This window comes from Capra hircus, chromosome 6, assembly GCF_001704415.2.
Source record: "Capra hircus breed San Clemente chromosome 6, ASM170441v1, whole genome shotgun sequence".
Lineage (NCBI taxonomy): Eukaryota > Metazoa > Chordata > Mammalia > Artiodactyla > Bovidae > Capra > Capra hircus.
In genome coordinates, this window is record NC_030813.1 from 42,670,953 (window position 1) to 42,689,262 (window position 18,310).

General features: G+C 44.1%; 1 protein-coding gene across 1 annotated transcript in view; it reads left to right on the top strand.

The window, feature by feature from the left end:
• Nucleotides 13,007-18,310, top strand: part of LOC102180474 (cytosolic beta-glucosidase) — a 128,202-nt gene continuing 122,898 nt past the window's right edge. The window contains exon 1 of the mRNA XM_005681471.3: nucleotides 13,007-13,177. Coding sequence (XP_005681528.2) covers nucleotides 13,120-13,177 — 58 coding nt within the window. The 5' untranslated portion in view covers nucleotides 13,007-13,119. The remainder of the gene's footprint in view (nucleotides 13,178-18,310) is intronic.

The following is an 18,310-nucleotide window of genomic DNA, read 5'->3' on the forward strand; positions in this document are numbered from 1 at the left end:
GGGGTTTTTCTTTTTTTTTTTTTGATTACCCTGATGTGAATAAAAAAAATCACTGATGAAAAAATATCACTGATGTGATCGTATATACACATACCTGATCCAGTTCCTGGTACAGAGCTCCTAAAGCCCTTGTAATTTCCTGAGTTTCAGGACCATCTTTTATTCTAAAGGAGTGACTCTTGGGGGGCTTCTGGGTGGGGGTTGATCATAAGAAAAACCCAATCATGAGTAGCAGCTTGGAATTTTCAGCCCCACCTCTCATCCTGGAGAGGAAATGGCCTGGAAGTGGAGATAATAATCGATCATGCTGGTGAGATGAAGCTTCCATAGAATCCCAACAAGTTTGGGGGCTTCCCTGGTGGCTCAGAAAATAAAGAATCTGCTGCAATGCGGGAGACCCAGGTTTAATCCGTGGGTTAGGAAGATCCCCTGGAGAAGGGAATGGCTACCCACTCTAGTATTCTTATTTGGAGAATTCCGTGGACAGAGATGCCTGGTGGGCTATGGTCCATGAGGTCACACAGAGTCAGACATGACTGAGTGACTAACATGAAGTTTGGAGAGCTTCCAGGTTGGTGAGCACATCCTAGCTGGGGTGGTGACATGCCAAACTACATGGGCACAGAAATTCCTGTACTTGAGACCCTTCTGGACCTTACTCTACATGTCTCTTCATTTGGCTGCTCATTTCTACTCTTGATCATACTCTTTATTATAGAGTACACTGACATAAAGTTTCTCTGAGTCTGTCACCTGCTCTAATAAACAATTAAGCACAAGGAAGGGCGTGTGGGAACCCCAACTTAGTCAGGAATATGGGTAACACCTTGGGGCTTGCAACTGACCTCTGAAGTGGAGGTGGTTGGTGGGACTGAGCACTTGGCTCATGGGTCTGATGTTAACTCTAGGCAGATTGTTAGAACTGATTCATATTGGCAGCCACCCAGCTGGCATCAGAGAATTAGTCAATGAGGGAAAACCTCGCTTCTGATGTCAGAAGTCTTGTAAGAATCAAGGAAAAGTGCATTTTTCCTAGACAAGTGAGACATTCATTTTCATAGTATTTCTTGGACTACACAGGGATTTGATTGGAATAACAAATGGCAAAAGGCCACAAGACCAGTGAGAGAGGGGCCCCTAAGTTCCCATGCTAACTGGAGTTCGTGGAGGACATTTTTCCATATGCCCATGTGACTTCTGTTCTGGCTCAATTCTTTGGTTGAATTTGTATAAACAAGAGTTGCTGCTGCTGCTAAGTTACTTCAGTCATGTCCGACTCTGTGCGACCCCATAGACTGCAACCCACCAGGTTCCTCCGTCCATGATATTTTCCAGGCAAGAGTACTGGAGTGGGGTGCCATTGCCTTCTCCAATAAACAAGAGCAGGTACTTGTAAAGCTGGGAGAATCCATTTCATAGAGGCCATGACTAATGAGAGAAGCCATTCATTCACAAGTGTGAGCCGTGGAAACAAATTGCTCCTATGCATCTCATAATTGTACATCTTCACACTTTCTTTAAGTCTGGAGGCTGGCCCCATCCCTCAGCCCCCTCCCACTGCCAAGTTAAATTGACAGAGGGAATTAGCTTCTTTAATACAGTACATCTGAAAAGATCCCTGCCCAACCCAGCTTGTTGCTATCTTTATGGCCTTCTGAAAGTCGAACTGTTACCTTTTTTTCTTTAACATTTTATTTTGAAATAGTTGTTAAGATCCATAGAAAGTTGCTCAGAGATGTACAAGTTATTCCTGTGCCCTCTTCACCAAGTATACTCCAATGTTACATCAGACATTACGGTACAGTATTAAAACTAGGGAACTGACATTGTACAAATTCCATGTCATCAGTTAACACACGCGCTCTTCCTGAGTATGTGTGTAACTCTGTGCAGTAAACACCACCGTAATTAGCTACTTTACCTTTACCCCAAGGATCCCTTCTGCTGTCCCTTTATAGCCAGCCTCCCATCCCTAATCCCAGGCAGCCCTTAGTCTGTTCTGCATTGTATAATTGTTATTTCACAGATGTGGAATAAGAATGGAGTTATATACTATTCAAATTGCTACCTTGAATATATAGCAATGTGTTACCCATGACTGTTCTTGATGAAGCATCAGCTGTGGGCCTGGCACTTCTCTTAGTGATTCACATATGTCGTCTCACATATGCTCACCCCTCCCAACAGGGTTAAACTGAGAACCATCACTAGATTACAGATAAGGAAAGTGTTATTCAGAGAGGTAAGTGCATCCAAGCCTACACACCTATGAAACAGCCAGGCCATCCTCACAGGGGGCCGTTTGGTTGACACCCAAGCTCACATACCTCTCCTACTCACTGTTCTAGAAAAGAGAGGTCTGCCGTGGTTTGAAAATACTCAATACTCCAATTTCCTTCCCAATAAAAACCACCAAAGGGAAAGCTAATCAGCATCTTCCTTATTGTCAGAGATAAAATTATTGTTTGGGCATGGATTTAAAATGGATGAGAATAATGGCCTAAGACAGAGCTACACACATTTCAGACCTTTGGATGTCACTGTTAATACTGCTTCCATTATTTTGCTGTAGCTTTGTGATTCTTGAGTTACCACTTAATTTATATGGACTCTGTGTTTTACTTAAAATTTTTGTTAAGTTTAAAATTTATAAAAAAGAAAAAAACCTTATACCATGGTGGTATGTAGAAAACTAGACCATGTGTTACAAGAAGCATCATGTAGAAGGTACCTAGAAAAGTATATAGGGAAAGCATGGCGATTTCATTAAGTTTTAGCTCCCTCCTTTTTCAGATTTCCTCCCTTCCAGCTCCTCTTCTCCCTCAAGTTCCATTCACTCTCTCCCACCAAGCTGCAAGGACAGAGAGGTTTTTGGCTTGTTTTCCGAGGAGTGTCCTCAGGGTAAACATCTTGAAAAATGAGTGGCCCTATGGTTCACTTCTGTCTTTCATGGTTTGAATCGTCCCCAGTTTCCACCTGGAGAAGGCAATAGAACCCCACTCCAGTACTCTTGCCTGGAAAATCCCATGGACGGAGGAGCCTGGTGGGCTGCAGTCCATGGGGTCGCTAAGAGTCAGATACGACTGAGCGACTTCACTTTCACTTTTCACTTTCCTGCATTGGAGAAGGAAATGGCAACCCACTCCAGTGTTCTTACCTGGAGAATCCCAGGGACGGGGGAGCCTGGTGGGCAGCTGTCTATGGGGTCGCACAGAGTTGGACATGACTGAAGTGACTTAGCAGCAGCAGCAGTTTCCACCCACTTTTGCATCATCTTCAGTTTCTTTAAAAAGTTGTCTCTGGTGTTACGTTAAGACTTTGCAATTGGAATTTGCAAAAGGATAATTCTGACAAATGCTAGTCTGGCATGATCGGAGGCTAGAATTTTTGCTTTATCACAGTTAGAAATGGATTTTTGTGTTTTTGCTCGCTGGTTTGTGTGTATGTTTGTCTCTTCCATGAATCTCTAAGCACAGGGAATAAATGTTATAAAAAGGGGTCCCCAGGAAAAATTCTCATTTGTCACAAGCTCCTTCTCACTGACCTTAACTATTTTGGCATGTTTTAACAGCCTTACCTTGATTTCAAGAGTATTATTAATATATTGCTCACACTTTATGCATTTTGATTATATATGAAGGTTACAATGCAAGAAATCATTAGTCAGAATGAAACAACATGGAACACAGGAAATGAGAATAGAATAATAATATTTTATAATCATTTAAAATGAGCAGAGTACATTTTAGCTCTAAACGTTATGAACAGAAATGTAAGTTGAGGGCTGGTATTGCCCAAGGAAGGGGATCCCAAATAAAAGGAATGTGGGTTCTGTATAGTGTTGCCTTTTGGAAGGCAGTGGGGAGGGCTCCCTGACTTGTTCAGAGATGCCCCATACTGTTAGTGTACCACACTCGCTGGTGGATCTTTGTGCCAGCTACTCTAAGACCCAGAACTTTCACAGGCAACTTTTTGGATGGAGTTCTCTAAGGAATAGCCTTACTGTCTGCTCCTTGAACCTAAATCCTAAACCTACTTCAGCCAGTGGTCCCAGAGGACCACTTCCTTTCTCCCTTGATGACCTCACAGGCAAACGGAGCAAAAGTGTCAGGTTATACTCTTTCCTCCTCCGTATCCATCTCCTTTCTCTTCTCTGAATCTATAAGGCACGCGGGTGGGGTTTGGGGTGAGTGTGTGTGTGTAAGTCACTCAGTCATGTCCGACTCTTTGCGATTCCATGGCCTGTAGCCCACCAGGCTCCTCTGTCCATGGGATTTTCCAGGCAAGGATACTGGAGTGGATTGCCATTCCCTTCTCCAAAATAATACACCTAGGGAAACTACAAGTAACTCTCTATTTACTTTTTGATTCTTCTCTGAGTAATGTGGGATCAAAATCAGATGCTATTAAAATAAAGTTGGGAGCTTTAATTGCTAGATTGAAAGATGATTCAAACCTTGATGGCATATTCAGGAACTGATTTGGTTGGACTGGTTCTCTGCTTTCCACATAGGGTTTAGCATGATTCCTGGCTCCCTGTAAATAACGACTCTACATTTGGTGAAGAGTCACTGAGTTCAGGGGAAAAATATACCAAATGAGCTTTGGTATATTAGCTTGCCTGATTAAGGCAATTCCTGCTCTCAGAAAAGTTATAAACTGATGGAGAAGCCAGGCAGCTAAACACATTTTACAAGGGAATAACTATGAGTGTTATGATTAAGAGGTGCACAAAGTGCAAGGAACACAGGGCAGGCAGACCTAGCGTGTTCTGGGGATTGTAAATTTCAACTTGCCAATTGAAGAGCAGGAAGAGGTGGTTTTTAAATAAAGGGAGAAAACGTTCCAGCAGAGAAAGCACCGTTTTCCAAGAATCACTGTGGAGAAAGAGCAAGAAGCATGGTCGACTTGGAAAACTGAACAAAGTTAAAAGAGCTTATGTGTGGAACAGTGATGTGACTGTATGGGAAAGGGAGGTGGGAAGCAGGTCATGCGGGCTTTGCATAGATCAACAAGTTTGTACTTCTGGGACAGAATACAATCTCCGAACAATTAATGTTTTAGAAAGATGGCTCAGGCTGCAGTAGAATCTGTTGGTAGGGAGCCCATTTGGAGGTTTCCAGGCTAGAGAGGATTTCCACTGACTTTGCACAAAGAGGCTGGAGGGATGAAGGGAATTTTACACATGTCAGACATGTCAAGGAATTAGAGTCAACAATGTTTGGATGTGGGCTGCACATGACAGAAAGGAGGAGGACAAGAGGAAAGAATAGTGTCCAGGCTCTGCAGCGGTGCTTGGTTGAGGATCCAAGAGAGAGGTCTGGGCAGGTTTCTTTTGACCATCCATCACATGCCACAGAGAAAGCTGTGCTTGCTCTCCAGCATAGCTTGTCTAAAATAACTTGATGATCACTGAAATTATTGTTTCCACTCTGATTTTACATTTTATTTGGCTAGATTCCACCCTTTGATGCCTCCTTTCCAGACTGTGGGCCTCCAATGCATCATTCTTTTCACTTTGGGAAGAAAATCCTTTTGAAGTTCCAAACAAATCCCTGAAGCAAGACAGACAATCAAAGATGCTCTCAAACATGCAGACACTCGGGATTTAGGTGGATTAGCTATAGTCTAGTCCTGAGGCCTATGGCACACCTGGGCATTGCCGCAGTTTAGTAATAAAGCCTGTTGGTAATCATGGGGCTTCCCAGGTGGCTCAGTGGTAAAGAACCTGCCTGCCAATGCAAGAGATGCAGGAGACACGGGTTTGCTCCCTCAGTCAGAAAGATCCCCTAGAGGAGGGAATGGTTACCCGCTCCAGTATTCTTGCCTGGAGAATCCCACGGACAGAGGAGCCCGGTGGGTATGGTCCATGAGGGTGCAGAGTCGGACACGACTGGGCCCACACTGCACGCACACACACATGTGATCTTTAGCAAGGCCTTATGACCTGAATGTTCTCTTTCTGGTACTTAACACCAGAGCCCAAGTTGAGAGCGAGCACCTCCTTGAATTTTGCATCCTGGGCACTTCACTTGCTTCATGCTAATTCCAGCTTTAACACATCTCCAAATAGTCCCTAAGAAGGTAAGTGCAGTTTAGATTATTTTGATGGAGAGGTGTTTTTAGGAAGATAATCTGAATGGCTAAATCCAAGTTGATGGAATAACAATTCTGGTGAACTTAAATCATGTTGATGGACAGACAGACTCCCTGGCAGCTGGGCTATGAATGATGTCCCAAGTAGTGAAGCTAATAGAATCTGACACCACAGCTGTGGGTGTGCGCTGGAAGACTCCCAAAAGGCCTTCTAAGGGCTCTGCCTCTACTGATTGCCTTTTGTTCTTAGTGCTTCTAAGCTCAATGGTTGAGCTCTGAGTGATATTGAGTGGTTCCTGCGATTACTTGTATGCTGTTGCTAGTACCAGCCTGTCAGCACCTTGATGGGCAGACCATGTTTTTTTGATTTGTTTTGAAAATTACTCAATAGTAAATCCTTAATTATATAGCAGTATGGCTTTTTGAAATGTTGAGAGATACACTGCTGTTGTTTTATATTGCTTTCGTGCTAAGTCTAATGGCGTGTATGGCCGTCAATAAGTAAATGCAAATGATGTAATTGGATCCCATTTGAGCCTGCCATTAATTATCTCACAGATCTCTTCACTGCAGCACTGGTGACATGGGCCAACATTAAAAACAGGAGGAAAAAAATCCTGCCAAGTTCCTTTATTTGGAGGGGATTTATGATATACAAGAGGTACATATGAATTGCGTATGTATGTAAGGACATAATATATGTATATCGTGTCCCTGTATATAGGGACTTTCATGTCCCTATGTCTACATTCACCGATACACATCTACATAAAACCACACGTGTAGATAGACAAAAACATGAAAATAAATATTATAGATATGGACACATATACATATATAGATACAGATACAAGTACACACACAGTGGAAATACATACATATACTGTACATGAATCTTTTGGTTGCAATAACAGGAAACTCAACCCAATAGGCCTAAACCATAAAGGGAATTTATTGGTTCTCAAAGGTTCAGTTTCTTCCATCTTTCCTCCAGATCCCAAAGCTAGCCTTCTTTATGTTGTTGAAATGGTTGCCAAGGCCTTCCAAATTAGCAGGAAGAGCATGTCTTTTTAAATACCTTCTATGAAAGAGAGAGACACTTCTTTCTCAGAAACCCTAACCTATGTTTTCTTATGTCTCATTGTTTGATTGGATTTCAAGCCCAACTCAGATCTGATCCCTGTAACCAATGAGATGTGGCGATGGCCTTAAATTAATCCCTGGAAATGGTGGGCTGTTGGGTGCGGTGCAGTGCCAGTGTCTCCACAAGCAGACTGGCTGCATAGGGGAGAGGCAGATACCCACAGGCAAGTCAGACTCACTTACTGAGAGCACCCCGAGAACTGGCTGAGTTCTAGGTGGCCCAGATCAACCAACTGCCTCAACTGTAGGTGCACACACACACGCGTCATAATTGTCAGAATCTTCACAATTGAAGATTTCTTTCATAACTGATTTGCTTTCTGCACCTCATGTTTTGACAGATTCTATCTGTGAAGAAACTGAGAGCATTGTTATAACTAATTCATTTTTGCATTTTCATGCATGAGAAGCTGGTATTACCACAATGAGTTTATGCAATTCCAGCCTAAAGCAATAAAGTGGATGTTTTAGATAGCCTGAGAGACGCGCTAGAAAGTAAATGTACAATTGCAATTAGACATACTGAAATATTAAAATAGCTTGCTGACTCTCAGGAGTCCAGGGCCCTGTTTGGGATGCACTTTTGTAAAATATGCACCCTTAGATCAAGATTTAAGATCTTTCTTGGCAAAGGCAGAAAATCAAGATGCATAATCCACTGCACACACAACTGCGCATACACTTGCCCTGTGGTGTGCCTCATCCCACCCTGTCCTCCTTCACTTTCTGTCTCACCTGCTTTTTCCTCCCATGATAGGATATCACAACAGGATCCCCTGCTGGAAAAGAGTATTTTGAAGTCACCAGACTTTTTCCTTGGGCTTTTGTTGTTGTTTAAAACATAATCACTATTCAGTATTCAGAGAGTGTATTTATCAGTTTGTGTCTGATCTCAGTGGTTTAGCAAACATTTATTTCTAATTCACACCATAGTGCAGAGTGGGTTGCTTGTGGGGTTGGTATTGAGACCTGCTTCCCTTGATGATACAGGGAACCAGGCATCTTCTGTTGAAGGAATACCTAGGACATCAAAGTTTTTCAGTGGAACCTCCATATCCGGTGGCTGGATGAAGGATGATAATGACATATGGATAAAACGTGAATGGTTATGTGGGCAGATTTCCTCCACCTAGCTTGGAAGCAATGCATGTTCTTTCTGCCCACATTCCACTGGCCAGGCCACGGTCATATAGCCACGTTTAACTGCAAGGGAGCCGACAAATATGGTCTAATTGTGTGCCCAGATGGAAAAGGAACCAGGATTCGGCTAACCCATAGCAATCTCTGCTGCAGATAGAAAAATGCTTATGTAGAACCTCACTTTTCTCCTGACACAGCTACACAGGCACTTGGTGAATGCCAGGGTTTTTGAATCTTGGTCTTTCAGATTGGGGGGGTCAAAGTCTGACTGATGGTGCTGAATCTCTATTGAGTAACAGCTTGTTAGCAAAGAAGAATTTCTGTGAGATCTACTTTTACCTCAGAGGGTACAGCATTTATAGTCTTTGAGCACTCCAGGATTTTTAGAAAGAGCACAGCTGCAGCCAAACCCATAATGCAAGTCATATATTCATTTCCCTTCAGTTTTGAATGTGGACAGAGGTCAGTGGCTGTCCTGAATGGCAGGATTTGGTGTGCTGTTGTTCCAAGGTGGGACACTGGGAAGGTGGTAGGATCTCAGAGGGATTATTGTGCAGTTTTGAAAGTGAGTTGAACCTGCGGGCTCAGATTTACACCCTTAAAGGGTTCCTATGTCTCAAAAGCTGAGAGTTAGTGGCCTGCAGGGGGCAATGACAGGTGTAGAGACTAGACAGTCGATGTATTAGCATCAGCTGCTGCTGCTGCTGAGTCACTTCAGCCGTGTCCGACTGTGCGACCCCATAGACTGCAGCCCACCAGGCTCCCCCATCCCTGGGATTCTCCAGGCAAGAACACTGGAGTGGGTTGCCATTTCCTTCTCCAATGCATCAAAGTGAAAAGTGAAAGTGAAGTCGCTCAGTCGTGTCTGACTCTTAGCGACCCCATGGACTGCAGCCCACAAGACTCCTCCATCCATGGGATTTTCCAGGCAAGAGTACTGGAGTGGGCTGCCACTGCCTTCTCTGTAGCATCAACTAGTAGGGATTAAAATTGGGAGGTGGGAGGATAGGGACATCAAGCATTTAAAAAAATCATCTTCATAAGACCTGAATTTTCTTATTTGGCCCTACAATGGAGTAGAGGGGACTCTAACAAGTTAAATTACCAGACAGTCTTGCTAGATGGGGCCATGAAATCAGAATTCTTTCGTATAAAGAAAACTAAGAAATAACTTTTTTTCTTACTGAGAATGGGGGCTGCAAATTCACAGGTCTTATAGCCAGGAGGGTTTTAGTGTGGGAAGTGTTAGTGGAATGAGCTCTCTCTAAGGCAAGAATACAGAGAGATTGTGGGAAGCAAAGGGAGGTATTAAAGAGGGTGCCAGAAGAGCAAAGTTACCCCTGGGGCCTGAAGACCCCTTTGGGGGGCCCATACTTCTACTGAGACATGATTTGTCTTTTCCACTCTCATCTTTCTTTCCTCCATGAGTGTATAGAGGAGTTTGCCAGAGGCAACAGATCAAATGAAAGCAGATATAAACATCCAGCTGTCTTCTCTTAAGCCAGGCCTAAGAGAGATTTGCAAAGATGCAAAACACTCTTCTCACTAAATATTCTTTGTTTATATGATTACTTTTCATAAACTCTTTATGCTCACATGCTTTTTATTTGCTATTTAGATGAATTCATCAGTAAATATTTAAAAAATCTCAGTGTTAATTTCAAATAGAATAAATATTGATAAATACAAATCATATGTAAAAAAAGGCTCTTTAGGGCTTCAGTTCTTTTTAAGGATGTAAAGAGGTTCTGACACCAAGATACTTAAGAATGCTAGCTTGCAGAATGCCACCAGAGCTGAGAAAAATTAGATTCCGCCTTTTGTGGTCTAATAATTTCAGAGAATGTGAAGCACTGAGAAGGTAGATTTTTCTTTCTGGAGAAAAATCATTAGAAGCTAGGTGTTATGGTGCAGATGGCCATTGGTGGGATAAGTAAATGTTAGTAACACTTCACACAGCAATTTGTAAACCTAAAAAATTGCAATACTGCCATCTAGTGTTCTATAGTGAAAATATTTATATATATATTTTTCATTCAGCTTATGATTGCTTCAGACTGAAAGACTAGAGGGACTTTAATAGCATGCCCTGTGTTTTTTATGTTTATTTCACCAAACACATACCCTTTAAAAGTCTTCCCTCATTTCCTTTGATAGTTAACCTCTTCTTTTTTCCTAGGATTAGGATAACTAGAGAGGGTAGGATTTCAATCTAGCTATACTTTGATCCAAATCTTATGTTCCTGTCTTACATAGTGTAGGATGCATTATTGCTGTCTTGGAGGAACTGTGGGCTTCCCTGGTGACTCAGATGGTAAAGAATCTGCCTGCAATGCGGGAGACCCAGGTTTGATCCCTGGTTTGGGAAGATCTCCTGGAGAAGGGAATGGCTACCTACTCCAGTATTCTCGCCTGCAGAAGCCCAGGGATAGAGGAGCCTGGCGGCCTACAGTCCTTGGGGTTGCAAAGAGTCAGACATGACTGTGCGACTAATACTTGAACTGAAGAAATAACTTTCCTCACTTTGATTTTTCCTAACTCCTCTCTTCCCAGGCATTAAAAAAAACCAGCTTAATTTTGGATCCCTTTTAGATGTACAGGAAAGGTGCCTAGGTAGTAGAGAATGTCCCTGGGTACCCTTCGCCCAGCTTCCCCTATTGCCAGCACCCTCGTGACTGCGGGCCACACGCCGTCTCTGGGACAGTGGGTGAGAAGTTCCACATGAGGCAAGTGACTGTGAAATTCCAGAAATAGAAGCTCGGGGAGCAGTGAGAGTGAGCTGAGGCACAAAATGGGTGACGTATGAAAGATTAGGACTTGGCTTGTCATCAGACTTCTCAATCGCCACACCAGAAGCTACAAAACCATAAACTGATGCTTTCAAAATTCTGAGTGAAAATTATCTGTGTCATAAAATTCCAGAGTAGCCAAACTACGTATCAGGTGTGACATTAGAATGAAGATAATTGTAGGACTATGGGGTTTCAAAAAATATGCCTCCTATGCCCTTTGTTGGAGAAGGAAATGGCAACCCACTCCAGTATTCTTGCCTGGAGAATCCCAGAGACAGAGGGGCCTGGTGGGCTGCTGTCTATGGGGTTGCACAGAGTTGGACATGACTGAAGCGACTTAGCAGCAGCAGCAGCATGCCCTTTGCATCAGAAAGTTATTCAGGGGCTTGCTTCTCTAAAAAGGGAAAAGAAACAAAGAGGGAGAAATCCTAGAGCTGATGAAGGAGGCTGCAGAGCAGGTACATCTGTGGCTGCCTAAGAAATAAACAGTGCAGCGTGGAGCAGGAAAACAGGAGTGTCTGAACGTAGATTCACAGCCCAGGCAGACTGGGGATAAATTAGTGACAAGTATACAGGAAATTAAATATCAAAACCAGACACTTGATGAACCCTAGAGAAAATAAAAACTTTCACTTAAGTGTAGTATGCTACATGGTTTAGCTTTGAGCCATACTTGGTCAAATTCATGTAAACAGTGAATATTTATTTAAACAGAAATAGTAATCTAACCACACTGGGGGGAATGGAGGAAGGAGAGAGAAAGAGAGAACACACACATGCTGGGATCTTCCACCCTTCTATCCAGAAGTCAATAGTTACTATGGAAAAGTGAAAAACAAATTAAGAAGCACCAGCATCAGCCTATTGCTTAGACATATATACATATATATGCCGGGCAGGCTTCAGTCGTGTGGCCTGAATCCCAGGCTCCTCTGTCCATGGGATTCTCCAGGCAAGAATACTGGAGTGGGTTGCCATGCTTCCTCCAGGGGATCATCCATACCCAGGGATCCAACCGCCTTCCTTATGCCTCTTGCATTGGCAGGCAGGTTCTTTACCACTAGCGCCACCTGGGAATCAACATGAAAATAAAACCCAGCAGAAACAGCTGAGAATAGTTACCTCTAGGGCATGGGGATAAGGAATTGTGAGGAAATGGTCAAGGGAAAGTTCTAGGAGGATTAAAAAAAGAAAGTGAAGTCGCTCAGTCGTGTCTGACTCTGTTACCCTAAGGACTGTAGCCTACTAGGCTCCTCCGATAATGGAATTTTCCAGGCAAGAGTACTGGAGTGGGTTGCCATTTCCTTCACCAGGGGATCTTCTGGACTCGGGGATCGAACCTGGGTCTCCCGCATTGCAGGCAGACGCTTTATCAACTAAGCCACAAGGAAAGCCCAAAGTGAAAGTGAAAGTCGCTCAGTTGTGTCTGACTCTTTGTGACCCCATGGACTATACAGTCCATGGAATTCTCTAGGCCAGAATACTGGGGTACGCAGCCTTTCCCTTCTCCAGGGGATCTTCCCAACCCAGGGATCAAACCCTGGTCTCTCGCATTGCAGGCGAATTCTTTACCAGCTGAGCCACAAGGGTTTACGTGACTTTTAAAAGCAATGTCCATGTATTTCATTAAAAGGGGAAAGATTAGAAGGACGGGTACCCTGCCAAAGCAGGGACTAGGTCTGTGCCCAGGCTGGCCCAACTCTGTTAAGAATCAGGGAGTGTCCGCAGAAGAAACTATAGACACTCCCCCTGAACCCAGTGACTTGACTTCCTATCAAGGCTGTGGCCATTCAAGCAGAGTCGTTTAATCAGGCTCCCTTCTTGTTTGCATATTCGCTCACGATCCGAGATTTCAGTCAGGATGAGAGTTCACTCACTGTTTGCGCAACCGCGGGACTCTGCCTGAAAGGTGCCTCTCCGTTGTCAGGGCCGGCTGTCTCTGAAACACATGGCTTTCCCTGCAGGATTTGGATGGGGGGCAGCCACCTCAGCTTATCAAGTGGAAGGTAGGAGAAACTCCTTGTCCTTCTCTAGGGCTGGGCTGGATGCCTTCTCATAGATTCTGTATGTTTGCAGAAGAAGGTGGGGATAAGGAGGCAAAAAAAAAAAAAAAAAAAGAAGAAGGAGAAGGAGAAGGGAAAGCAGTGTGCTTGCGTGCTAAGTCGCTGCAGTTGTGTCCTACTCTGTGCGACCCCATGGACTATAGCCCGCCAGGCTCCTCTGTCCGTGGGAATTCTCCAGGCGAGAATACTGGAGTGGGTTGCCATGCCCTCCTCCAGAGGATCTTCCCAACTCAGGAATCGAACCTGCATCTCTTAGGCCTTTTGCATGGGCAGGCGGGTTCTTACCACTAGCGCCACCTGGGAAGTCCCAGAAAAGCACTGAAGAGGCCGTAACTGTTTAAATGAAACTACCCCTTTGCTCATTGAAGAGGTTCGCTTCTCATGTCCCTTTCCTTAGGCACAAAGGTGGTAGAGGTGACCGGCTGAAGACCCAGCAACAGCTGTATTTTTGGTCGGTTCCAGCTTATCTGAGACATCAGTGTACATTGAACGTGTTGCTTTCATCGTTTGTTTCTTGAACACATTGGCCATAACCTCCCTAAAAATGAAAACAGTTGCTCCTGTTGGTTGGAAAATATTGACTAAGTACCTTCAAAGATTTCAAGAGACGTTGAAATTTGAAAGAACCTTTCAAGGGATGTTCTTCAGTTGGGAGAGGTGCCCTGTTCTATTTCTGTTGAGCACACCCCCCTCCCCCATTTCCTGGGTGGCTGAGAAGTAAAGGGAAGCAACTGTGAGAGGTCAAAGAAGATCCAGAATGAAGTTGGTCTCCATTCACATCCATGGAACTGTCAGGTAGAAGCCATCTTCCATGGGGCCTCTGTGTTTTGACACACATATGCTCTGCTGGCTCAGATGGTAAAGAGTCAGCGTGCAATGTGGGAGACCCGGCTTCGATCCCTGGGTTGGAAAGATTCCCTGGAGGAGGGCATGGCAACTGACTCCATTATTCTTGCCTGGAGAATCCCATGGACAGAGGAGCCTGGCAGGGCTGCAGTGCATGGGGTTGCAAAGAGTCGGACACAACTGAGCAACCAATACTTTCATACTTTCATACTCTGATACAAGGCATGCTCAAAAGGTCTGGGAGTGTCCAGTTCAGCAAGATCCCACATCACTTTTCTCTCTCTCTCTCTGTAGTACCGTCTTCACATTTTCCCAGAAAATCTCCACTTGGTCAGCATGGGTGACTTGACAGGGATGACCCTCGGAGTAAAAATGAGAAATACCACACTGGCTACTTTCCTTCTCAGAAGAGAGGTCAGACAGAACTGAGAGGGGGTTGCAGAGTGCTGGAATGGAGTGAACAGAATCAGGTTCTAGAAGGAGCATAGCATGGAGACTAGGAAATCAGGCTGTCGAGCCAGACTCCCTGGACCTGGGGTCCATCTCTACTTTTTCCTAACTCTGTGTGACTTTGGGCAAGTTACTCAACTTCTCTGTGCCTTCTCATGTAAATGGGGATAATGATGGTACTATCAACCTTATATTGTTGCTGTGAGGTTTAAATATGATGATATATGTTAAATGCTGAATGATTAGTAAGTGATCCCTGAATGGTACTTATATTTAGATGGGGGTTGGTCACAAAGGGATTACTGAGAATGACTCGCTTTAGAACTCTACAGTAAACTTGGCTGAAACATGCAATCAGTTACCCAAGACAGTACAGTGGATTTCAGTTCCCAGCTCCAGATCCTGCTCACTCAGGTACCGGGGGTAAGCATATGGCTCCCTTCTGAGCATCTCCCTTCACAGGGCTTCCTCATGACCAGACCTCTTCTGTCTACACCTGGCTTGCTGCTGCCTTACTGTAAGCTCTTTATTTGTGATCCCTAGCCCGCTATTGGAGAAGGAAATGGCAACCCACTCCGGTGTTCTTGCCTGGAGAATTCGAGGGATGGAGGAGTCTGGTGGGCTGCCATCTATGGGATCGCACAGAGTCGGACACGACTGAAGCGACTTAGCTGCAGCAGCAGCAGCCCACTATTGGGCTGTTCACTGTCTAATAACAGCTTTCAGGAGGGAAATTGATCTTCCCTTCTCTCTCTGTCAATGCACAGATGCCTTTTATATGTCTGCTTTCTTTTCTTTTCATACTGTTCATGGTGACCTGCCTCTTGAGAAACCTGTGTGCAGGTCAGGAAGCAGCAGTCAGAAGTGGACATGGAACAACAGACTGCTTCCAAATAGGAAAAGGAGTACGTCAAGGCTGTATATTGTCACCCTGCTTATTTAACTTATATGCAGAGTACATCATGAGAAATGCTGGGCTAGAAGAAGCACAAGCTGGAATCAAGATAGCTGGGAGAAATACCAATAACCTCAGATACGCTGATGACACCACCCTCATGGCAGAAAGTGAAGAGGAACTAAAGAGCCTCTTGATGAAAGTGAAAGAGGAGAGTGAAAAAGTTGGCTTAAAGCTCAACATTCAGAAAACGAAGATCATGGCATCCAGACCCATCACTTCATGGCAAATAGATGGGGAAACAGTGGAAACAGTGTCAGACTTTATTTTTTGGGGCTCCAAAATCACTGCAGATGGTGATTGCAGCCATGAAATTAAAAGACACTTACCCCTTGGAAGGAAGGTTATGACCAACCTAGATAGGATGTTAAAAAGCAGAGATATTACTTTGTCAACAAAGGTATGTCTAGTCAAGGCTATGGTTTTTTCCAGTAGTCATGTATGGATGTGAAAGTTGGACTATAAAGAAAGCTGAGCACCAAAGAATTGATGATTTTGGACTGTGGTGTTGGAGAAGACTCTTGAGAGTCCCTTGGACTGCAAGGAGATCCAGCTAGTCCATCCTAAAGGAGATCAGTCCTGGGTGTTCATTGGAAGGACTAATGTTGAAGCTGAAACTCCAATACGTTGGCCACCTGATGTGAAGTGCTGACTCATCTGAAAAGACCCTGATCCTGGGAAAGATTGAGGGCAGGAGGAGAAGGGGACAACAGTGGATGAGATGGTTGGATGGCATCACTGACTCAATGGACATGAGTTAGGGTAAACTGCTGGAGTTGGTGATGAACAGGGAGGCCTGGCGTGCTGTGGTTCATGGGGTCGCAAAGAGCTGGACACGACTGAGTGACTGAACTGACTGACTGACTTTCTTTCCTTACCTATCCTTTTATGCTGGGTTTGAATCCTAGCTAGAGCACTTACTAGGTGAGTGACTTTGGACAAATAACTTAAGTCTCAGGTTCCTTATTTATGGAATTAAGAAAATGGTCATACCCACCCTGTAGCTTTGTTCTGAGAATTAAAGAGGTCTGCATATATGATTGGAGCACAAGAATGCCTGGTGCATCAGTTCAATTCAGTTCAGTCGCTCAGTGGTGTCTGACTCTTTGCGACCCCATGAATCGCAGTACGCCAGGCCTCCCTGTCCAACAACAACTCCCGGAGTTCACTCAGACTCACGTCCATCGAGTCCGTAATGCCATCCAGCCATCTCATCCTGGGTCGTCCCCTTCTCCTCCTGCCCCCAATCCCTCCCAGCATCAGAGTCTTTTCCAGTGAGTCAACTCTTTGCATGAGGTGGCCAAAGTACTGGAGTTTCAGCTTTAGCATCAGTCCTTCCAAAGAAATCCCAGGGCTGATCTCCTTCAGAATGGACTGGTTGGATCTCCTTGCAGTCTAAGGGACTCTCAAAAGTCTTCCCCAACACCACAGTTCAAAAGCATCAATTCTTTGGTGCTCAGCCTTCTTCACAGTCCAACTCTCACATCCATACATGACCACTGGAAAAACCATAGCCTTGACTAGACAGACCTTAGTCGACAAAGTAATGTCTCTGCTTTTGAATATACTATCTAGGTTTGTCATAACTTTTCTTCCAAGGAGTAAACGTCTTTTAATTTCATGGCTGCAATCACCATCTGCAGTGATTTTGGAGCCCCCCAAAATGAAGTCTGACACTGTTTCCACTGTTTCCCCATCTATTTCCCATGAAGTGATGGGACCAGATGCCATGATCTTTGTTTTCTGAATGTTGAGCTTTAAGCCAACTTTTTCACTCTCCTCTTTCACTTTCATCAACAGGCTTTTTAGTTCCTCCTCACTTTCTGCCGTAAGGGTGGTGTCACCTGCATATCTGAGGTTATTGATATTTCTCCCAGCAATCTTGATTCCAGCTTGTGTTTCTTCTAGTCCAGCATTTCATGATGTACTCTGCATATAAGTTAAATAATCAGGGTGACAATATATAGCCTTGACGTACTCCTTTATCCACTAAATAAAAATCGCACTACTATACTACTACTGCTGGTAATGATGATGAATGTTATTCTTTCTCCTGGTTTGATTCTGTCCCACTGCATCATCTGCTCCATTCACTGGGAATGGTCCTTTCTTCTTTGGACCCTAAATAAGAATACACTCTGTTCTTGCTCGTTCTTGTGCAGTTACTGGGAGAGTTACTGTTTAGCTACCCCTTCCACCGTTGTAGGGATCACATGTGCAGGATGTCAACACGTGGCTTTGTCAGATCAATGTGGCCTGGAATTTAAAAGCTGAAGTCACCTCGTCACTTTCTAATTTTGATAATCTTTGAACTTTTGAGCTTCCCTGGCCTCTGAAAGTTCACAGAGTCCTTGGAAGTCAGGGACATTTAGCAGAACTGAGGACTAAGCAGCAACTGTATTTGTAAAAAAAAAAGAAAAAAAATCTAGCTTGGTCTTTTATTCTAAAACATCATGATATTTCTTTTTATATTGATTTTTAAAACACATTGTCTGTGTAGGTATCTTTGTTTTCAGACACCCTCTCCTGAATCTGGAGAGATAGCTGTCATACTCTTATAGCCATCATACTCCATGCCCCCGCCATCCTCTACAGATCCATGCCCACCCCTACACAGAAACAGTGATATTTTGGCTCTGTTACTTGGAATGAGAGTCACTGTCAGGGTCTTTGCAAGTAGAGTAACCAGAAAGGGCAAAACAGGCCTTTCAGTCACTGGGCTTCCTAAGGTATTGCTTGCTCGTGTATTTCACCAGACCTGTGGCCTTCCTTCTTTCTGTCCTTGTCCACGTCTCTTTCACCTTCATGTTGGCCACTTCCTTGGC